General features: G+C 32.0%; 2 protein-coding genes and 1 non-coding gene across 3 annotated transcripts; 1 reads left to right on the forward strand and 2 right to left on the reverse strand.

Annotated features, from left to right (window-relative positions):
• Positions 1 to 2,757: 2,757 nt before the first annotated feature.
• On the forward strand, positions 2,758 to 10,821 carry LOC149902800 (spondin-2-like). The gene is made up of 7 exons (XM_090109572.1): positions 2,758 to 3,071; positions 4,509 to 4,720; positions 5,230 to 5,334; positions 5,808 to 5,987; positions 8,863 to 9,107; positions 10,012 to 10,160; positions 10,570 to 10,821. The coding sequence occupies exons 1-7, from the start codon at positions 2,897 to 2,899 to the stop codon at positions 10,761 to 10,763; spliced, it is 1,260 nt and encodes a 419-aa protein (XP_089965698.1). The 5' UTR covers positions 2,758 to 2,896; the 3' UTR covers positions 10,764 to 10,821.
• A 3,864-nt stretch (positions 10,822 to 14,685) lies between these two features.
• TRNAE-CUC (transfer RNA glutamic acid (anticodon CUC)) lies at positions 14,686 to 14,757 on the reverse strand. Its single transcript has one exon. It is a non-coding gene; the product is annotated as a tRNA-Glu (tRNA).
• Positions 14,758 to 16,041: 1,284 nt separating this feature from the next.
• Positions 16,042 to 24,140, reverse strand: LOC149902802 (uncharacterized). The gene is made up of 13 exons (XM_090109165.1): positions 23,961 to 24,140; positions 23,550 to 23,693; positions 22,881 to 22,973; positions 22,315 to 22,527; positions 21,967 to 22,203; positions 21,238 to 21,423; positions 20,645 to 21,163; positions 20,459 to 20,554; positions 20,235 to 20,378; positions 19,966 to 20,083; positions 19,222 to 19,358; positions 19,077 to 19,128; positions 16,042 to 18,248 (listed from the first exon to the last, which is right to left on the reverse strand). The coding sequence occupies exons 1-13, from the start codon at positions 24,138 to 24,140 to the stop codon at positions 16,042 to 16,044; spliced, it is 4,326 nt and encodes a 1,441-aa protein (XP_089965291.1).
• Positions 24,141 to 24,812: the final 672 nt, after the last annotated feature.

Below are 24,812 nucleotides of genomic sequence, written 5' to 3' on the forward strand. Positions count from 1 at the left end.
AAAAAAAATTCGGTCAAAAAAATCAAAATATTTTCACAAAAGTGCAATTTACATGCCGATGATTCTAAATAATAGCGTTAAAATTGATCAATAGCGATTATAGCCCCATAGATACTGTATAAATTCCTATCACACCCAATAAATAAAATTCAAAATCGTTTCACCAATTAGTTAAGATTCACTATTCTACAGTTATAAAATAAAATCGTACACGTTTTACAAAAACTAAATTCACAAACAATAAAACCAAAAACGCAGTTTTCATAAGCCGACCGCGCCTAAAATGATAACCGTACCTAAATATTTAATCAATGCCTGCAGCTGTTCGCGTCATCAAATTGCCATACAATAGGGCCGACTAATTGGCAATTATTTCATGTTTACGTAAACGACTCTTTGTACTATTGTGCATACGGTGGTCAATTAATTTTTGCAATCAACCCTTACCTCGCGTCACCGCCATGTCTAATAAATTATCCAGCTTGTTGAATTTGATTGCCCCTCCTTTTTGAGTCCGCTTCAATTATGCCTATGAGTCGTGGTATAATGCAATGTTGGGCAAATAATTAAATTACGAAAGATCACTTTAATTCACAAATAAACTGCGGCGTCAATATATATCGTATATATAGGTACATTTATAAATACATTGATATCTCCAATAAATACTCGTAGCACACACATTTCTCATCTCTTCCATTGATCAATTAATTTTACTGGTTATTCGGTGTTTTTATTTCAGACAGTATTTTTAATCTATATATGGACTTACAATTTATGTTTAAAAAAAACACAGAATCTTTCTTATTTAGTATAAATGTCTCAAAACTGCAGCGTCGCTCTTGCATTACGTAGCCAAATCAAGGTAATCGTGTAAGCGACAGTGGAATTGCATTAGCACAGAAATATACCTACAGGAACCTTCATGCCAATATTATTTTACTTTTCTTTTTATCTCTGCCTTATAACGAGTACCTACCATTTCAAAATTGCGTATGAAAGTGCACCATAATACGAAAATCGGCCTCATCATCGCATCTTCTATATTCAACTTTAGTTATTTAATTTATACTAATGTCTTACAAAATACATGGTAGTACCTAGAGTTTTCTGTATACAGTAGTAATTGTAGTTTAATAAATTGTAGATAAAATCTAACAAATCACAAGAAAAAGGAGTAGCAGTTACTTAAACACACACCTGCTTTGCCTATGTTCATATTTATTACCTAAAACGTTTGAACATCGTTCTTTTCACGACTTGTTATAAAATATAAGAATTAACAAGATTAGTCAACCTTAAATATTTACAGTTAAATAAGTTTAAAGTAAAAATTGATAAAGTTATTCAGAATTTTCATTTTGAATCATAAAATTCCAGTGAGATGCCGCATCTTGAAAGTTTTTTAATATTAACGAACGGACTCCACAAGCTGTGAGTTATTTGAAATTTTGACTTAAAAATACTTTTTAATATAAATTTATATTGGTATATCGCATTCGACACACATATCATGCGGTTCGTCTCTATACTACATTTACGATAGGTATTAAATTTTCTTCCAATACATTGAGTTTTTAACTACTTAATTGCGAACTAAATAATCAAATCAATGAGAAAAATCAAATTAAATTTTATATTTAAGATAGAAACTGATTCGCGTGTCAACAATACTTAGAAATTCCATCTCAAATTACGAATAATATTAATCAAATCTTCCTATACCGTAGACATGTGAGGGAAATAAAGATATTGTACCTACGGATCATTCTGACCCTGACGCGGGTCGGCTAGTGATTGATGGTCCATACACAGTAGCTACTTTTAATCGTTGTATGACGGGTTGAAATTTCCTATTTTGTGTGAGTTGTGATGGGTCGATCCTACCGTCGCGTCGCGCTGCTTTTCGGCAATATAGTACAAAAATCTTCATGTCACCTTCAATCAAAGATATTGGTACATGTAATTGATTTTTCGAATTTCTTAATTTATTGTTTATAATTTTCAGAATATTGGAAATATCATTTTGAAAAACGTATAAAATCTGGGGCCTCCTTAGTAAGTCAAAATCATACATCAATTAAAAAAAATCAAAATAAAAAAAATCATACAGTAAACTTTCGGAAACAACAGGAAAAGTCACACAGCACATTAAATTTTTGTACGGAAGTGGTTGACACCTGGTGCGGTTTTTAACTACTAAAGTGTTGAATGCGTGATCGTAAAACCGAGGTGCTCTATATTCGATCACCAGACAAAATAAAGTATCAATCTAATATATAAAAATGAGACATATCACCTTATAACAAAATCGATCAGTGAAACAGATGTGAATTATATTTGTCCGACAAGAGGACATGGGACCAAATAAAATAATACTTATTTTTACCATTATTAGATCACAAACAAAACATCTCAATCAAGTGTGTACGATCGATCAATCGACTACCGGATTTCGAGTAGGGTTAAGCGGTCTCTAATATTTATTAGATAAAGATATTTTCTTAAGATATCTGAGAAACCTGGGTAAGCATTTTTATTATTTTCATATTTATTACAGCTGTAAATTATAACTTAAAAAAATAAAAATTGTAGAGATTTCAAAATATTGAATAGCTCAGATTTTATTTATTTATGATGTATAACTAAATCGCATCTGAAAACTGTCTTACACAAATACGAATCGTCGCCCAATGGTTATTTCTGTCCCGACAGTAAAGGGGACTCAAAATAGAAAAGTCCACAATCTCTCTTCAGAGCCGTTGCACGCACGCGGAAAACGAACAAAATTAAAAACACCGCCAAAACATTTGAGTGTGTACGAAACCGTGAAATTAAAACGTTCTTTTTCTAAAATAAATAGCAGTGCTAATTTTTGTAAATACGTCCATTCACGATGATTGCCCGGCTGCAAGTGGCGGCCATCTTGTTTTTTATTGTAAACTATTGTGCCGGTTGTGATGTTGACATGGCAGTCTATAAAGTGACAGTGAAGTTTTTGTGGAGCGAGGAAACATTCCCAAAAGATTATCCGTTGCATCGGCCGAAAGCGCAATGGTCTGCAGTTTTTGGTGCGTCCATTTTGTGTTGCGGCATGTGCATGTGCTTATAAATAGATTATTCAAAGTGGGACAATACTAAAACATAGCATTTCTAAAACATCCGTTAGAAATGGGAGCATATTTTTCCGTCGTCAAAACTTTTCTCTTGTAATTAGAACAATCAAAAACACAATAAGAGGTCGGAAACTGGAGACGGATAAGTTTTCCTTTTATCTTTCAGCTAAGTGACATTTCGCGGCATTGAGGCGATTCAATCAGATAAAGATATATTTATTTGTCCTCAACAACCTTTAGACAAAGGGAAAATTGTTATCGGTTTTCTTTTTACCTAATATTTATTTGTACGTTACGCCTCACATGTTTTACGTAGCACAAAAATACGATATTATCTGAGTTGTTTTCTTAAATTATTTGTCTTAGAGATGGAAAAGTATATTCTAAAAATATTTATGTACATACTTATTTGGAATATGTTTTAAATGATATATATACAAATATATTACCTACATTTTTTTCGTAATTCATAGACATATTTTAATAGTTCACGCTGTGTAATACTAATAAGTAGATACTGTATTTTGTAAATTTAATAAAAATATTGATAAACAAAAAATTGCATCCTCTTTGATATAAGGAAAGTAAATTATATAAAATTAATAATTTACTTAAAAGTAACTATGTGACTTTTTAATATTCATGAGAAAAAAATCTTCGAATTCGAAGAAAAGTCGAATAAAATCCAATTCAATTGATTTTTCAAGCTAAGTAACAAACATACAAACCGTTCGTCGTTAATAAATAATTAACTAATATTATCTAGTTTAGGATAGGTATTACTTTTTATATTAGATATAAATTAAAAGAAATTAATGAAATATATTTGTTTCGTATATTTTTATACATTTAATATAGAGAATAGGAGAAATATTTGTAAAGAATTCAGTCAAACAAAACAGGTAATTTACAGAGTTTAAATTCGTGTTGTCGCTTTTGACGCAAAAATACGCTATATTATGCGCGACACAAAAAATTTGCGTGGAATGAGAATAAAAATAAAATAAATATTTCCGTATCGATGTTTAGTTTCATATGTTTTTTGTGTATAACGAGACATTTTTAAAGAATAGAAACTTTAAGAGCATTTTTGTGATCATAGTCTTTCCTATTAGTTAGTTATTCTTACTTTATACATGTAGTAGTTTAGTAATCTGCAGTTGCATATTCTACGCTATGTTTGTTACAATTATTTAGCCTAGTTAGCAATCCGTATTTATTTAAATTATATGCCTTTGTAAGGACATAGAGTTTCTCAAGTCTCGAACGCCGTTTTTTTTTATTGAAAAGACTGTATAGGTAGATTTTGTCAGGTACAATCCGATCCCGGTATAATATTTTTATTGAAATGAACCACTCAACTATTTAGTTATTTATTATATTAAATTCCAGGTCAATCCCACAACTCTTCCTACAAATTGTACCACGTCGGTGAAGTAGCCAGACAGACGGTTCGAAACTTTGCCCAATTCGGGAAGCTAGATGCTCTGGTCCAGGAAGGGGATGATGATGCCAGCGTGTATGATCAGTTCTCTGCTTCAGCTGTGGGAGCTGGTACAGGGGAGACCAGTAACATGGTGTTTGTTGATGGCGTTCATAGTATGGTAAGAAAGATTAAAAAGATTTTTTTTTGAGTATACGTAGAAATTATTAAGGCATTGCAAGTCATATCAGTTTATTGTTAAGCTTTTTATTCATAAATTAATGTATTAAAAATTTTTCACATGTTATGCCTTCAATCTATAAATTTCCTTATTATTTAGAATATAAGATTGTAATTAATATCTAGTGTATTAATTATTCGTAAGTGCATGACGTTGTAGCTATTGATATTAATGAACTTGTATCAATTACCATACAAACAGGCAACAGCGCTATGTCTATTTAGATTTGATTTATCCATAATATTATATTATAATAGATGATCCAGTGAAGTTCGTACTTACATTTTGTGAAACATATTTTTCGTTACCCTCTTATTGTTTACTAACGTTCATTTATTTTCAAACAGCTAAAGCTTTATTGAAGCTTAATTATATTTTCGATGTTTAGCGAGACAAAAGCACAGAAATTGATTTTACATATAAAAGTAACTATATATTTCTCCACACAGGTTTCAATGATATGCCGCCTGATACCATCACCGGATTGGTTCGTCGGCGTCGACAGCCTTGATCTCTGCGTGGATAACTCTTGGGTTGATCAGATAACCCTCGACGTAAGTGCTATTTTCTACAATATACGATTGTAAATTCTTGTAAGATTTGCTCGAAAATTGTGTTTTCAATTGTAGGTAGTTTATTTCATCACTAAACATTATATTTAAAATTTCGAAGTGTCTTCTAAAACGTAGTGCTTATTTTCATGATTTTAATACGAATTTGCTCTTTTCTGACTTAGCACTCTATTGTTTATTTATTGCTCATAACCTAAACTATGGAAATTTAAAGTTCACCTTTATAATATGAAAGCTGATGTAGCTACGTAGTATATACTTATGAAATCGCTTCAACCAACTTAAGACCGTCCACTCAAATCCTGAATCAAAAAAACAAGGTTCCCACGCATTCAGATCCTTAACACGCTTTTAACAAAAAATATAAACAGGATTTATAAAAGCAATACTTTGTTTAGTACATATTATATTTTCTATATTATTTGTGAGTTGTGACCTGGTTACAATTTCTTCAGCTCCGACCGTTAGACGCGGGAGCAGCAAGCGGGCTAACATTCACGGCGCCCCGCTGGGAAACCTCCCCCCCAGAGCCCGTGGCGAAGCACGGCCCTCGCCAGCCGAACCATCCAGCCGCTGGTTTCTATTATCCTGGCTTGAAGGAACTGCCTACGATAGCTAAAGTGGAGTTTAATAAGGTAATTTTTATTAGAATAGATGGTGTGTTTTTGCAATAACCATTATGGCGGATTGCAATAAATAAGAATATTATACTTAAAATTGTATCTAAAAAATATAAATTAAATTTATAATCTTTAACATGAATGGGTTGCTCTATCAATCATTATTTTTTGTGCTCAAGAGAGATAATCGAAATATAATCGTAGTTTGTTTTTCAGGAAAGCTTAAGGACGCTGTCACAAATCTGCGTTACTCAAATTTAGGTATCTAACGACGTAACTTTGTTCGCGGCAATATCACGCTCACGTAAACATAGCGCATTCCATTTTATAGACCATCTTCATACTTGATATTATTTTTAATTTTTGATATTATGTATTTTTATTGAAATTGATTCCAGAAGATTACTAGGAACTTTAAAAATTCATTTTGTTACTTTTATTAGTAGGTACGATCCTAATAAGTATGTTAGTATATTCAAACAACTTAAAAAAGTGTGACTATTTTACATCATTATTTCATTGAATAATAATCTATGAATTGTATACAATATCAAAGCTTTTTAAGAAATGTAGAATTATTATCATACATATGATGTTACCGGCACTGTATTAAATCCGGCATTGTATACAATTCAAAACTAAAATCCAAGATGGCGCCGACGAAAATTTGACTTTTTTCGTGATGGGTGTCATTTTCATGGTTTTTGGGGTAGCTATTAACGAATATGAGGTTAAAACCAAAATCCAAGATGGCGCCGACGAAAATTTGACTTTTTTCGTGATGGGTGTCATTTTCATGGTTTTTGGGGTAGCTATTAACGAATATGAGGTTAAAACCAAAATCCAAGATGGCGCCGACGAAAATTTGACATCGTTTCGTCATAGGTGTAATTTTCTTAATAATAAAGAAGTAAACTAAAATAAAATAACAAAGATTTTCGTCGGCGCCATCTTGGATTTTATTTTTGACCTCATATTTGTTAATAGCTACCCCAAAAACCATGAAAATGACACCCATGACGAAAAGATGTAAAATTTTCGTCGGCGCCATCTTGGATTTTATTTTTGACCTCATATTGGTTAATAGCTACCCCAAAAACCATGAAAATGACACCCATGACAAAAAGATGTAAAATTTTCGTCGGCGCCATCTTGGATTTTAGTTTTGACCTCATATTAGTTAATAGCTACCCCAAAAACCATGAAAATGACACCCATGACGAAAAGATGTCAAATTTTCACCGGCGCCATCTTGGATTTTAGTTCTGACCTCATATTGCGTAATATCCACCCCAAAAACCATGAAAATGACACCCATCACGGAAAGATGTAAAATTTTCGTCGGCGCCATCTTGGATTTTATTTTTGACCTCATATTGGTTAATAGCTACCCCAAAAACCATGAAAATGACACCCATGACGAAAAGATGTAAAATTTTCGTCGGCGCCATCTTGGATTTTAGTTTTGACCTCATATTAGTTAATAGCTACCCCAAAAACCATGAAAATGACACCCATGATGAAAAGATGTAAAATTTTCGTCGGCGCCATCTTGGATTTTATTTTTGACCTCATATTGGTTAATAGCTACCCCAAAAACCATGAAAATGACACCCATGACGAAAAGATGGCAAATTTTCGTCGGCGCCATTTTGGATTTAAGTTTTGTCAAATTGCTTTACCCCACCAATCCGTTCAACAACCCATAAAAAAAAGAGGATCTCAGTCAACATAATTTTTAAAACATAATTTTAAATTACAAATAACTGGAATATGAAACTTATACAGTTTACTCTTATAAAGTATCAAATATTTCAAATCACGAAAACGACAGTATACGCACAATAATCTTTTTCTAATTCGTTTTTATTTTTGGGACGAGGAGCGATACACCCGTCCTTCCAAGAGCGCTTCTGAGCGCGGTCTGACGACCCGCGAGAGCAAAATGTATGAAGAAATCGACAAGTATTTTTAATTTAGCTTATAATTGAAATAAAATTTTGATTTAGATACAAAAAAATTATCACAATCTATAAAGGACTATATATCCCTCAATAATTTATAGGTAAGAAGATAGATTAGGCTTTTAATTTTCTTAAAAGTGTACCGGTTTAGACCCCATTTTTTTGCATTTTATGCGATCATTGTGCTGGGAAAATCGTATTTCAGTGACAATTTTGTATGACGTCGTACAATTTTTATAAGATGATCGTAGAACTGAATATATTATCTTTAAATTAAGATATTACTTTGTTCTCACGTGTAAGTGCTTTGAGTTAAAATTGTACCGTAAAATAGCGGTTTTTGTTAAAAATCTGTTATAGCACCCTTAAGCTATTCTAAGGTATATATTCAAAGATATAAATACATGATAAAGATAATGTTTCCAATAGCTAATACATAATTCGATAACACTCGAGAATGCGGGCTGACTAATAGGATTATATGGAGTGGTTCTCGTTCATTATATTAAAGATATGTGAAACTAAATGCATAAATAAATTATTGATTAATTATCCATTGTTGTTATATTATGCCGGTATTATATCCATAGGATGTATTACACTAAATAATAATTACTCGTTAATGTAGTCATCACATTGACTAACGTTTTAATTAAATATTGTTGCTAGTTTTCCTATAAACAAATTATAAGTAATAAAGACTATATTTTCTTAAAGTACCTATTCCTTTAAAAAATATTTGCTGAAATAACGTATTATAATATAATTAATTACCATACCGAAATCTCAAAATAAAATTCATCATACTCAGCTAGCGAAAACCTTACCTAAAGAAACGAAGAATTTCATTCATTCCAATTACCACATCTCTTTGCTTACTTTCCGCATTAAAAATTATAGGATTAAAAACGCCGTAAAATTTCCAGGTAAAGGAATATTCCACAAAAGAACTGAACGACTTAGCACGAAAAGAACTCTTAGTGAGCCTCAAGTTAAAAGACAAAAAGAAGGGTTTGCCGCGTCGAAAAGTTAATCTTCTTGAAGAGTTCAGGGAATTTACAACTAAAAGTTACATGGAACAATTGAAGGATTTGGAAGAGGTCCCCGTTGGCACCCCGAGGTCGAACGTTCCCGACAATAATGTGGTCGTGGTTACAAGATCGCCTGTTACGTGAGTGTTTTCCCTTTTTCCTTTATAACAGCTTTTATTTCCCAAGAATAATAGTGGAATCATACTAATCGCACCGTAGACGCCTCAATGGCGAAGGATTATGTTATACTTATTCCTAGTTCACAAGGATATAATTTATTTAAGTTATTTTATAGATGGTGAATAACCATTATTAAGTATTAATTACATGCTACAGTGCATTTTATCATAGTCAGTTAAAGTGTACCGTATAAAAAATGTGTTATCATTAAACGACTCTTAAATTTACTTTTAGCTACATTCAACAATAACATCTTGTTTATTCTTCATTGTTTTCCAAGATAAATTATATTTAGTAGGCGACAAAAAGGCGATTTATTTTGAGGAGATACGTATCTAGAGCAAAAAAACAACAACGCAATTCATATAAGTTTCTTAAAAATACTTTTTGTGTACAAAGATGTAGAGAATTTTTTACTATCTTATATATACAGTTGCGCCGTCTCCACTCAGATTGATAGGATAAAAGCTAAAAAAAGTAGCATGTGTTATTTAAGCTTATTTAAGAATACAATTATTTGAGTGGTTAACATCTTTTCAGAATCGGTTCGGAGGTTAATGAAGTTCCCATAAACCAATTGTCAATTTTGTTGTTTTACCTCTTTATTTTATGAGTATTATAGATTATGTGGGAGTACATAACCATTATCCATACTAATATTATAAATGCGAAAGTAACTCTGTCTGTCTGTCTGTTACTCAATCACGCCTAAACTACTGAACCAATTTGCATGAAATTTGGTATGGAGATATTTTGATACCCGAAAGGACATAGGCTACCTTTTATTGCGAAATATGTACCACGGGCGAAGCCGGGGCGGACCTCTAGTTTTTATATAATTTTAATTTTATGTATTTCTTGCAGAACGACAACGGAGAAAGAGTTTGACAGTGAGCTTAAAAATATGGATGACGTCGTACTTGCCGTAGCACATGGAAAGAAATTAGGTCTTGGCAAACATCTGCCTAGGCATTTCAGATCTCGCTTGCATCACGCTGTTAATAAAATACAACGTTAGTATTTTTAATAGCAAACTAAATAGAGTCCTATTTTTATGTATTTAACAAATCCTCAATGATTTGTCAAAATACTTTTAATATATATTTTTTATTATCTTTTCATCATCTTAAACAACTTATTTACGAAATGAGTAACTATCTATCACACAACACATTACTTAGTGAATAGTGACATTACAAGGACATTTACTGAATTTCGAAAAGTGACTACACCTTTTTAATACCTATTAATAGATAACAAGACCCAAAGCTCAAAGCAATTAAATTAACTATTTATTTAATTTCAAGTAAATGAACTATGTTATATGCATTTCTCCTTTCATTTTATATGAAGCTCGTATTCGCCCAAAGTCCAATGGAATAAATCGTAGCAAGAAATAGTGAACGAATGAACATGTTTCAGCTGACGACTGCCTAGTTTCGGAATGGAGCGAATGGTCGCCATGTTCCGTGACCTGCGGCTTTGGGGACAAGTTCCGTACAAGAAGTATCCTCAGGCAGGCTCGAGGGAAAGGCAGGGACTGTCCATCTCTAAAGGACAGAACACACTGCGGGAACATCAACTCTTGTGCCCATATCGATTATTTTGAATGGTGATTTTGTTTGTGTAGTGTTTAAGTTTTGATATTGTATTTAATTAAATATTAAAACATGTAAAGGGTCTTATTTGTTTTATTTAATAATTCACGGAAAAACATTTATGGTTATTGTATTATAACTATATCTACTGACGTGACTAAAGTAATGTAGAGAAGTACAAATCCACAATTAGAAATTATCCTGTCTCCTATTATATAAATTACTGTAATGTGACTTAAGCGGAATAACATGTAACATATGCACAATAAACCCGAGTGTTGCCATATACATTTATAAGCCCCAGACGTCGTAAAAAGGAGCTTTATAGCGGTCAGTGTGAAAGACTATGAAATTGCTATATTGGCGAGATTGGGGCCGTCTAAAGTTTTAAATTAAATGGTAAATGACAGAGTGTTGCTTACATTGTAAGGGTTTTATGAAGGTACGGCGAGTCATAAATTCGCTAAAAAAAGAAACGCCATGTCACTGCGTCACTCAAGATACTATCGTGAAGTAACGCGATCAACTCTTCACTCTTAAACCGTGATTATCAGGATTGTATATTATGTCCTAAATATTATTTTTCTAAATAAATGGAAAACACGGTGAAGTAAATTTCAACTAGACTTTCTGAGCCCGTCATAATTTATAAGAAGTATTTACCCATATCATGTTCTGACCGTTTCTCATTTTCGTTGGATATCAAGTTACTTGCGCTGTGTTTGTAATAAAATTGTGCGATAGCGGCGTATTTTTCGATTACTCGGAGGGGGATAGTAAAATGTTAACAACATCCAACCGATGGCAGGACACCTCCTAATTTGTATTCGGTGCGTGATCTTCACGAAATCAAGGAGTATGTGATTCGATTCCTAGCCTCCTTTCATCTATATGGAGTTGTTTTTACCAGTGCTCTGCGGAGATCGCCCAAGAGTAAACATTTTGTGTTTCTATTGGCACTGTATGCTTTAAATTATTAAGCATTTCGATCGCCTCTTCACATTTGGTCCGTAAAGATACATAAGCTGATATGGGTTACCTACATGGATAAAATATAAAGTCCTAAAGTCTAGAACAACATACCTACTAACTATAATGTGTATAATTAGCGCAGTAGCTTTTTTTAATCTAAAATATATTAAGCTGGCTTCTTTTATACTTTTCAACTTATCTATAGTGTAGTAATTTTCTATAGAAACAATTAATATTCAAGTAACTTGACTATAAAAGTTCTGAAGCGTTTACATCCGTGAACCCTTCACAACAGTAGTAGGCTTTTTCTATTAACCACCCTTTATAGATACCTTGTTCACTCAATCGGAAACATCAATTGAGTGTCTCTCCACGAGTTACATACTAAATAGGTAAAGTCTCATGTTTCACGCAAACCTGTCGAAATAGACATCCTTCACACCGAAACAGAACCATATAACTTGCGTAAAAAATTACTTTCCTTGATGACTTCATATACGGTTACCCAAGTAACTACCATAAAGAATCGCGTTATGATGTTACACTATTTCAGTATTGAAATGATTTTGCAGCAAAGTTTCGTGCCAACACGAATAAGGGAAAGGTTTCCAAAGGCACGTAGGGGTTATTGCGGTTTCTTGTTCGGGATGTGACTACGAATGGTTTGCTATCATTGTTTTAGAGGAATATTGACTACGATATTCCACCTAAATCTCTGCATGTTGGAGAATATTGTTTTGCTAACAGCACGTGTGCTTCACTGGTTTTGCAACTTTGTACCTAGATAGAAAAATTCACAATACTGAAATAAAAAAATACAATTGTGTTGGTATTTCTATATTATTAGATGCTTTGAAAGCCTTTCAAAACTAACTGTAGGTACGCCAAAGTAGGTTCATTATTTAAATATAAAATTTATATTTTATTTTTATGCAGCATTACATTTATGTTGATCACTTCTCCAACACATAAAACAACCGAAAAACCTTAGAACATTGCAGTGGAAGTTTTCAATTTTCCAACACATTACATTAGACGAGTTTCCGCGCGTCTCAGCGTGATTGATTCTCGCCGACGCGCCACTGATTGATTGTTCTAAATCGAGAAAAATCTCCTCAAATGCGCTTATTTCAATATTATGCTAGGTTTTAAATGTATTCCGTTTACAGTATAGTTAACATTTTAGCTAGGTTTAGGAATTGAATTGATAATATGAGTAAATTTGATTCATGTAACTGCAGTAACAGTAACCGTAAACTGCACTCTGCAGTAGAAGTAACATCTCGGAACAAAACAAATAATTGAACACAATATTAACACTTTTATTAAAACGCTATTATAAAATGTATTTTTACATTATAAATTATAAGTATAGTATAAAACAACATGACCAGCCTAAACTAAACTAATACAAGGAAATAATAAACATAAACAACAATAATTAATGCCATCCATTACATTAACCATAGTCCTCACTCGGTTTACCTTCCTTGAGTGTTCCAACTTTATTGTTCTAGTGTCATTCCTTTTTATGTGCGGAATCTTGGCGAAATCACAAAACGCAAGAGTGTCGTTCGTGTTACAAACTTTATTTCTTTTAGTGACTTTTGAATTTTATATTAAGTGCAATCAATTTATTATTAAGTAAATCATAATATATTTATCTAAAAATTTATCCTGTTAAAAACTCTATTTTTATAAAAATCATGATGAGTCTCTAAAAATTTTAATCGCTCCTAATCCTTTTAAAATCAATGGAGAAAATTGCAGATATAATTTGAGAGCCACATATGCATAATTTACTTTTATCGATGTGACTGTATCTAATCACTCTTGCAATTAAGAGATTGTAACGACACTTTCAAGCTTTATATACGATAGATATAATACGTCTACATTTATAGAGACATTAATGGCATTGCTAGCTTATAGGTATAATATTATTATGCGTGGAAAGGAATTACAAATACATAAAGAGATAATAAAAAAGCTCTGCTTTTGAGACAGTCGATTATTAAAGCAAAAATCTGAAACACTTAAAAGTTTTCCATCATTTTGTTATATGCTGCATTCCTACTATATAGTTTAATCATGCATATTTAAATTCCAAATTGCACTAAATTTATCAGTCAGTGTCTTTGAATGCTATCAAAGCCCCGCCATCCCACGGGAGTACTTTAGCTAAATGTTGGTGTAATATTTTATTCACGAGCGCTTCTAGGTTACAAATGTGTATAACTCTAGCTTAAACCACTAATTCGCTTGATGTATGAAACTTTCCTTTTACTCGTATAATCTGACAATCACAGGATGGAGTCTTTATCTTTAATTTAACATGGAAATAAAGGAACATAATATTTTTTTATTAGATTGTGCTTTTTAACATTTATACGCAAAAATTATTGCTAATTATGACTGAAATATGAATTTCTGAATTATAATATCCTACTTGGCAGCTGTTGTGTTAGTTGTTATACGATAGAATCTAGAATCCTGTTCTAGGTGAAAAAGTTTTAGCCACATCTCGAAGAAGACGTTTTTTCTTTCATTGAAGGTAAAATGAATTTGCACACTGAAAACAATTTAAACTGTAACAAATAATGTGCACATTGCATGTTTTATAGATCTGATTTGCCAACTTCTTCACTTTTACAAAGTAAGCTAGCTGTAAACATTAAAAATACCAGTACATACCGTATTTCAAAATTTGTTTCGTGTAAAAGATAAGAAAAAGTTTGTCTCATCCACAGCATCGCAAAATAGATCAAGTTGGCCATTAATCAATCAGTCACCAGCGTTGGGAGGGTTGAAACTCGTTGAAAAAATGCGACCAAAGTACCTAAATCACTTTGTTAGCTTTTTTGCTGCTATTTATTCTGAAGCCAATTTGAAGACGTGCAAAACAAAACTTGCCGACATAAACAACTTATTTAGCATATTATAATATTTAAAAAAAATAAAAAATATATTCCGGTACCGGGAATCGAACCCGAGCCTCCTGGGTGAGAGCCAGGTATCCTAGCCACTAGACCATACCGGATTGTATTGAATGTTTGAAATTGAAGAAACTAATATTTCAGTTCGATACCATTTATCCCTTTTTTCAAAATAAAAAAAAGACGGGTTGCACTCCGGGAGTGTCGGCAGAAGTGAAAACTTGATTATTAACGTTGAGCATGTTTGATATCCATCCGTCTTACGCTTTTTCGATCAGGTCACGTGTCCTGACGCGAGTTTAAGATTTTATAGGTACCCATTACAGAAAAAGCGCTCAACGCCGCTAAAGAAGTTTTCACTTGAATAATATTTGTTTTGAGTAACTTATCGTACTTTTTTGCGTTCGTAACTACTAATGTTGCTACTACATAATACTATATTATGTAATTGTTTTAAAAATAAATTCTCAAAATAACAACTCTTAGCAGACGTGATTAATTTAAATTGAACACAAGGCATGTATTTTCTTAACTTCGTTTCTAAGACTGTTAACGTGGTAGAAGTATCTGATAATTTAAATTTCAGTTCTTTCCATTATGAATTCATGTAGCATAATGCACACGTGTCGCAAAGCTTGCCAGCTGCAACTACAACTTGGACCATTTTCCAAGATATTACAACTAGAAGACTAGAAAATTACAGCGGTTTAACGCTTTATTTTATGTTATTAAATTGTGACAAATTAGTGCCTCAATTAACAGATGTTCAATTAAAATAAATATAATTAAAAAATATAATATCCTAAATTACGCTTGAAAGTATCGCAATGTTCAACAAATGATATCAAATTCAATTAAATTAATACAAAATGCCCAAGTGCAGCCACTATTCCTTCAAATATTTTGATACCACCTATAGTATATACTGTCTTATTATTAATAGTAAATTTGATATCTTATCACACGTGTCTCTTTCAATTCAGACTGCGAATATAATACTTAAAAAAGTAACTTACAAGTATTTGAAACTTTCTCGTAACTTTATAAGTAAATCACGTAATCCAATAGGAAAAATGTTTATGACTCAAATTTTCATGTAAACGAGGTACACAAATTGTTTTGCACAATGGAAATCACGATCCATTCCAGTAAAAATGCTAACATAAATTTTGCTTTACAACGATCTGATAATGCTAACGTCGTTCGCAGAACTTTTGCCATTCAACCTTTGGAAAAATATTGAAACTAACAAGAACACTCGTACTTAATTTATTGTAACATTTTTCATAAACTACAATATACACTATACAAATAGACTTTCATATTTTTGTCGTCAATTATAATTTTTTACAATTTTTAATGTACAATGTACATCACTTACACTAAATTTACATAAAATCTTTTAGAAAAGGTGGCAATTGATGCGGCAGAAATTCTATAGAATCCCAATCGTAAATTATTTCTTTTTGGTGTTGAGATTTAACTTGTTTCTCCACAGGTTTTATTCGGATGCTTGTACTGATACCATCACTTTGTTGTTTGTTTGGTGTAGTTTCACGGATTGAATGGTTGCATAAACTTGAAATTTCTAACAATTCGTTTGATAAATTATTGTATCTGTTTGCATGTTCATGACAAAATCTATCAGCATATTGATGGACAGCTTCATCCACGGGACATCGCCGATCATCAAATTCACAATCCTTATTACAAGGTTTTATAACAATATGTCTAGGCTTGTTAATATCATGTAATTTTCCTAATGACACTTTCAAATCCTTATTATTTATTTCTTTATCTGTAAATGAATCTTTCACATCACTATCGTTTATAAACCAGGTTTTAGATTTGTATTGGATATTTCTACAAACGCATTTATTAATATCACACGAGCTGTATTCTTTGGCATTACACGTAGTTGCAATTGCCTTAACTATTGGATTTTGTATTTCATCAATAAATTGTTCCCATTTTAATTCATTATGAGAAGTAAAATCAGTGGATGCATCTATGGAATTTTTAGTTGGGGTGTCTGTTAAATTTATGTATATATTTCCAGATGGAGAAATTGTCAGTGATCCATATTCAACTTCATTATTTAATTCACCATTCAACACTATTACAATTTCACCATTTTCATCTTTTTTTATAGGCACGACGCATTTTGAAGAATTAGATAGATAGCTTTTCAAATTTTTCGCAAAATTTTTCCTTAATTCCTTGTCTATTACTATAGTAAATAATCCAGATGACGTTTGTTGAAGTTTAAGAGGCGATTCTATACCCAGCTGTATTAAAGAGTCAATTTTAAATCTATTGTAAATATTTGAGTCACTACAACTCTTTTCTTTTATTAATCTACTTTGAAGTTTTTGCTTATTTAATTCCGTACGGTTTTTTAATCTGCAATTAAATATATTTTCTAAGATGTTTGCCGACACAATAGATCCCTTTTTACGATATTTAGGATCTAGCTCACAGCAAGTTATAAGTTTAAGATTCCCAGATTCAGATTTAATTAAATATCCATCTTTGTAGTCACCTTTTTCACTCCTATCAAAGCTTATAATGTATTGTTGAGGATTTGCCTTACAAAATCGAACACATGAATCTTTTTCTTCGCCATTATATTGTTTAATAGTATTTTTATACTGATTTTCAAATTCTTTATTCATGACTATATCATAATTTCCAGATTGAGTTCTTCTTAAAATAACAGGCTCCTTAATATCTACCAAAAGACCTTTCAATACCGCTTTACAAAATAGTATGTCACATTGATCCCCATCTGTATGTGCACATGTATCTTTTTTATTGTCGATTAAATTATTGATACATTTATCCAAAAATAGATTTGGCATAGTCCTACGTAATTGTTTTGGATCTAGTTCTTGTTGCATTAAGTTTGATGAAGGTATTGTTTTTTCATCATTTGACTTTTTCAGACACGATTTGTTACGATCCTTTTTTATAACTTCCATTAGTAAACTTCCAGATAGAGTTCTTTTGACTTTCAACTTCTTTGAACAAGTATCTGCCTCTGTGCAACTAAAATCTAAATAATACAAGCCTGATCTATCTTGTTTCAAAGTAGCAAAAAAGTTAGGGTTTTCTTTTGTTTTCTCTTCTATAAACTTAATTAAGTTTTCATCCAATCCCATAATAATATTACCCGATGTTGATCTAGATATTTTCGGTACATAATCGTGTATTTGTTCATCACATTCACTACATGTCACTTTTACGCTATTAACACTAGAGTCTTTTGAAATTGATTCTCTTGAATCAGTGCCATATTGTCTACTAAGTGTTCGTAAATCATTATTGAATGATTGAGAACTTTCCTCTTTTTCAAATATAATTTCTAAATTACTGGGCATTCTTTGGTCATCTTTTGTGACTAATCTACTCTCATATCTTTTTGTTTCAGTTGCTACATTACTTTTACTGTTTTCTTCTTTATATTTAGTTTCAGTTTTTATTTCATGTCTCATATTGTTACGGCAACATTTTTTTTCTCCGTATTTATCATATCGATTTGTAGATGTATCTTTATCAAACTTTTTCATGCAATCTGCGTTCAGTTGTTTTGTATCTGTAAAATTATAAACTATTTTATATGGATGTATATCATTAAAATTTGCATAAAAAATACTTCAAATATTAATATGGGAGTACAAAACAACTGAAAACAGAAAAAAAGCTTATGCAATAATAATTTTCATAGCTATAACTTGCTTTTATCCATTTCAAATAAACTTACCTTACCATTTCATTAATAAATTGATTTTAAATAGTCAATAGTAAATTATAGTTCATTCTGATTTGAATGGGTTCAAAATTAATGGTTGGAATTAAAAACACCATTAGTTTCTTTATAATTTAACTAGATTTCCGCCCGCGGCTTCGCCCGCGTTTGCAAAGGAAAACCCGCATAGTTCCCGTTCCCGTGGGATTTCCGGGATAAAAACTATCCTATGTGTTAATCCAAGTTACCCTCTATATGTGTGCTAAATTTCATTGTAATCGGTTCAGTAGTTTTTACGTGAAAGAGTAACAAACATCCATACATCCATACATCCATACATCCATACATCCATACATCCTTACAAACTTTCGCCTTTATAATATGTATTAGATAATATTCGAACAATCATAACGTGTTAAATATTCAACTTGATTATCAAGAAACACCTCCAAACAATGACCATTACTTGAAATTGAACAAATCATTGCTTATCATTGTGTAACTTACTTTTTCAATAGGAGTCACTTCAGTATATCTTCCCATTACCTCTTCAATAATTCTTTCACGTGGACCACCTCTAATATCTAAAATTATTCAAATACCAGGTGATATAATATAAGCATATATTTGTACTCCCATATCAATGTTTATTTTAAATACAATTTAAATTCTTACCTTTATGGCAATCGCAGGGTCTTTTTGATAAGCTACCGCATTGACAATTTGCCTAAAACAAATATGTTATTTTAAACATATCGATAATCTTAAAACAGTAACAACGATGAAAAAAATAAGTAGGTAGTAAATGAGGTAAATTTACTTGTTTGTCGCAATCTTGCATGCTTGGTATTAATGGAATTACTGATCTATAGGCTCGTGATTCAGAAACCGTAGATAGAGCCTCAGGTCCCAACACGCATTGCGCAGCTCTCATATTCTTGAATTGGCATGATGGCGCTAAGAAAATAAATTTAGGACGTCGTAATCATTAATTAAATTATAGTTATAGTCTGATTATCAGATAAAACTTTTACAAAGCTTTTATTTTATTGTTAACAATAAAGATTGACGAGCAATGGTTCACTAAAACATCTGCTCTATATTAAAATTCCTACCTATCTATACAGGGTGTCCCACTATTGGTATACTAAGCGCGAAGGGACTTGTAGTTTTGCATACACTGATCACGTAAAAAATACTCAAACAAAAAAATTACGCCAAAAAATTTTTGCTTAATTTTTCCTTAAAATCCATGTTTTCGTCTCTAGCTTCGTGCAGCCGGCATATACCGCTTCGCTAATGTGAGCATTTTGTCTATGAAAACATAATATTAAACGATAGCTCACGTGCGGGTGGCAAAGTTGAGCGGGTTGCTTGTAAGGGGTGTACACATACAGTTTTAAAAATTCATCTATTTGTCAAAAAAATTCGTCTGGAATTTTATAAGTATTTTTTACGTACTCAGCGTATGCAAAACTATAACCTCCTTGGGGCTTAGTATACCGTTGCTGGGACACCCTGTATAATCACATTTATTAGTATAACTTTGCAGTTTCCTACAAACCTTGACATGGACTAGGTTTCCAAGCAGCAACTTCAGCCGCCACGCGGTCCGGAGCGTGCATGGCGCAATCTGGACCACACGGTGTCGAATCTTTATGTGGACACATGACCACTTCACCCTACAACGGAGAATACACTTTATATAAAGGAGAGCATAATATTAATAAAGGCATACACGCAGTCCGCAGAAGTCCATAATAGAGCTCAGTCAAAAATAATTTAGCGCTAGTGCCCCAAAAAATCATTATAATAATTAAAACCAAAGCTTACCGAGTCAGGCTTCATATCATCAGGATCTTGTGGACACGGTGTTGGATCATTAGGTGGTGGCGGAGCTTTGCTCGTGCAAATACAATTTTTCGGACCACGAGGACAGTTACATTCACTCGTTGAACCCCAGCGATGGCACGGTTCCTATACATACATTTCGATAATCATCATGAAGTATTTTTTAAATAAATTCAATTTTAAAACAGAATTAAAATATAACTAACTTTTCTAGAAAGTGTCCCTTTATCCACCTTAGGAGCTTTAGTAGCTTTTATTTGTTTTAAACACAACATCAATTGTTTGTACGTATCCGGATCCAGCTATTTGCAGGGATAAGCAATATTTCAATTAATAATTATGGTTATAAGTAAATAGTTTAAATTATGTTTACATGCGAAAGACATATTTACCTCACACCTGGTTTTAACAGCACCACCTACGATTGTCAAATTTAAATTTTTCTTAACTGTACACAAAATGAAATCTTGTAAAATTTTTCTTGTTTCCGCGTTTAATTTCCCATTACGGCTATTCTTGAGGCAATTCAAAACCGCATCTGCTACAGCTTTTCCAGGGCCGGTTTTAGTTTGCCTTTCAAGCACAGTGTACATATTATCAAATACATTATCTAAAAACTTCTGTTTGACCACCGTACACACACAATCCATGGTTTGATCTGGACTACAATGGTCACCTTCTAGCAGGCAATGTCGTTCTTCAGCACACCTTGGACAATCTGTACACAGTTTGCGAAAATCAACTGTGTCCGTGCATTCGTGACATCGAATACATCTTACTTTAAAATTAGCTATTTCGTTGTCAATTGACTTAATTTCATCCTCAATAGCTTGCTGCTTATTTTTGCACTTATCTCTGCATTGATCACACGTTTGTTTAAGCATTTCAATTTCCAATAGAAGAGCTTCTTTCTAGAATATTTGTATTACTTAATGATGATTTACTGAAATATATAAAACAATTATTTGAATATAAAAAAACTCACCTCTGCTTTCATATCTTCGTTCTCGAGTTTCTTTTGTAATAAAACTTTGCATAATTTTTGTAAATCTTCACGTGCTTCTTTTATATAAGTATTACCTTCTTTTTCCTTGTCACTTTTTCTTTTCCGTTCGTCGTTAAGTTGCTTTTCAATTCTGGATACCTCATTAGCAATATATGCTATTTTGGCCTGTATAATTAATGCATAAACGTATAACGTTTTTTAAATCTATACATATAATAAATCTGTTGAAGGGTCAATTCTGTACATTGAAAATATTGAAAAAATAAATAGCAGGGGGTGTTACTGGATCGATACCAAATCCAAATATGTGATTAAAAAATTTTTTGTCTGTCTGTCTGTCTGTATGTGAAGACATCACGTGAAAACTAACGGTTCGATTTCGATGAAACTTGGTATAATACCTTATTATCCTGGGCGTAAAATAGGATACTTTTTATCCTGGAAAAATACGTAGAAAAAAAATTAATCTTAATTTTTCAGTTTTATCCATAGACGTTGTTCTGTAGAACCGCGAACACACGTTGCGTATAATTACAGGCCTAGCCGTATTTGGGTCCAATAGATATTTATAAGATGTCATTGTCAGAGTCACTCAAAATGGAGAAATAAACCATCCATGCGAAGACCGATATCCGCGCGCCGACGGTGTTAATAATATGTGTCGGTACACATATAATACTAATAGTAATAATTCTAAAAAAAACTTACATCGGACGCATTTCTCTTGCTACCGAATGATTTTTTCGTTGCTTCAATATCTGACTTGTTATTTTCTATTCGTTTCTTAAAATCACTGATTTCCAAATCCATACATTTTAAATCGCCATTTTTTTCTGTTATTTTTTCTTTAATCTCCTGATGACATTTTGTAATATTATCCATTTGAAATTCCAGATCTTTTTTATTCTTGCGCCATTTTTCAGTACTCTCTTCGATTTCTTTCAACTTTAATCGAATAAAATATATTATTAATTATTAGTTTTATTTGATCCAGGCATCGTACACGTATAAATTTTGAAATTTGTAGAAGACCAGTAGATCATGTAATTACATTACCTGCTTTAGAAGCGTCTTTTGCCGCTCAAGAGATTCAGCTACTTTTTTCTTATAGGATTGTTCCATGCAAGACCACATACAATCAGCCTGTTTCAACATTTGTATGCCTTCTTTTTCACGTTGCTCCAAATGTGTTATTTGATCTTGTAATTCCTTCTGAGTTGCCAATAAGTCATTAACTTTACCTTGACACTTCTTTTCAAATGAAGCAGCCTTTAAAATAACATCAATAATTACATATTTTTACATTGGTAGTTATTTTTGTTGGGTTTAATTTTTAACATTACCAGCATACCTTAATAACCATTTAGGGTTAAGCTACTATACCTATGTATTCTGTGACATTACTTTGTTTTATTGTTTTATTATATGATACTATTCAAGAGCTTATGATTACGATTTGTTGACGAATGCGATAATAATTGAATTTTTTCTGCGCGGTGTTACGCAGGTGTGAGACCATAATCAAAAAACATTACACACGTAAAAATGCATATACGTAGGTACCTACTTAAAATTAAAAATTACGTTTACACCTAGGTACAACAATAATGAAAAATACATACTTCTTTTAAATTGCACAACACCTTGCTGAGGGGCAAGCTGTCACTTGTGGTACTCGGAGAATTGGATCTTTGGCAAGATCTCGTGTCGGAACTGTTACAATTAATATACGTGTGAAAGTTTACTCCTAATATTCTAGCATATTTTTTCTAATAACTGACTCTGCTTAAATCCAACATTGAAGCAATGTAGGCAGTAGGCTCTATTATGCGTCGAACCCGATTTAATAATTTATAGACAAAAAATAGGAGATGAGTATATTACGCAAACTCAAAGACAGAAATAATAATACAAAATATCCATTAGAATGTAAAAACGAATAAAACACTCAAAAAAGAATTCCAACTTAAGATTTAGAATACCAAAACTTGAGTTGAAATAAATTTTCGATAGATTGCTCAAATGAGCATGCATGAGCATGATCTTATCGTTATAATTTGTATTGTAGTGATTTAAATAGTTAGTTACAATAGTTTAAAATTTTACCATTACTATAATGAAAAAAATATAAAATTGGTTTATTTGTACTTGAAAATTTTTGGTACTTAAATAAGTACCAAGCAAGGAGTTGAAATTCAGACCATTCGCTACGATCTAACGAGCTATAATCCTAAACTCTAGACGTGACAGAGACCGAATCCAAATGTATACGAATGAAACCTGTTATAAATGAACCTTTTCTGTTTATTGGGATCCTTATTTGCATCACCGCCACGGTTGCAACAACCAGCCATGTAACATGTCACGCGCTTTGGATGAAAGAACCCAGTGCTTTTACTGCTACTGCTAAGACCCATGCGTTGTTCGACTTCGTGCTGGAATTAAACTATAAATATTAAATAACTATCAATGAAATCAGAGAAAATCGTCGTTGCAACTAATATTTGAACGAATAACGAATAATTAAGAAAACTCAAAGAAATGAATTATACCTACAACGCAACGTCACTATTATTACAAAAGACAATATAAGGCATTGGAGAATGGAGATACTACAAGATCAAATTAAACGAAGTTACGAAACCCATTGAATACGTCATAATATATAATTAAAAAATCCTATTTTAATGAAACATCCTTACAGTCAAATCGCAATCAGGATTCTCCTTGAGAATATTCCAAAAATCGCACATCAATTTTACACCCGGATCCTTTGATGAGCAATCCATATTGGAATTTTCAACCTTGTCAGAAGTAAGTTCCCTTATTAACTCGTCTAGAGCTTTGTATCTGCGAGCGAGGCAATCTGGGATTTCAGGCATTTTGTGTCTGAAAAAGATTAATTATTAATCTTATTTACTCTTTAACACGCTATTTTCAAAACGGAACGAAATGGTTATTTAGATCAAACATAAAATTGTATGTAAGTTTAGAAGATTATTCAAACTTATAGTCTTTTAATTATAATGCAGTTATCTATTTTTATGGATTACACACTTATTCTTATGTACGACAAATTTAACAACATAACATTTTAGGTACCTTATAAAAAAATATTAAATATTGTTTTTATCGTTATAATTTGTATTGTAGTGATTCAACTAGTTACAATAGTTTAAAATTTTACCATTACTTTAATGAAAAAATTATAAAATTGGTTTACTTGTACTTGAAAATTTTTGGCAACTTTAAATTGTTTGCTTTTGTGACAGAAATTTTATTAGACAAAAATATCTTCAGAGTTTGTACATAAGTCTATGCTCCTGGAAAATATTTTCTTACATCAAAGATTACTGAAATATTAGAAAAAATTATATGTTTTCTACTTTGAACAATAAAAGTGACCATAGGTACATTAAGTAACAAAGTTGGTTCCCGCTGTCTATATGCATGCCATAAGTATGCTTAGACTTTAAAACTATGCTTTAAAGTGTTTAAAACTATTCAAATGGCAACTTGGCAAATCCCGATCAATGAATAAGGAATTCGACTGA

Source organism: Colias eurytheme, chromosome 14 (genome assembly GCF_061535395.1).
Source record: "Colias eurytheme isolate Ceu_HAF_F1 chromosome 14, ilColEury1 Martin Lab GWU primary, whole genome shotgun sequence".
In the NCBI taxonomy this organism is placed as follows: domain Eukaryota; kingdom Metazoa; phylum Arthropoda; class Insecta; order Lepidoptera; family Pieridae; genus Colias; species Colias eurytheme.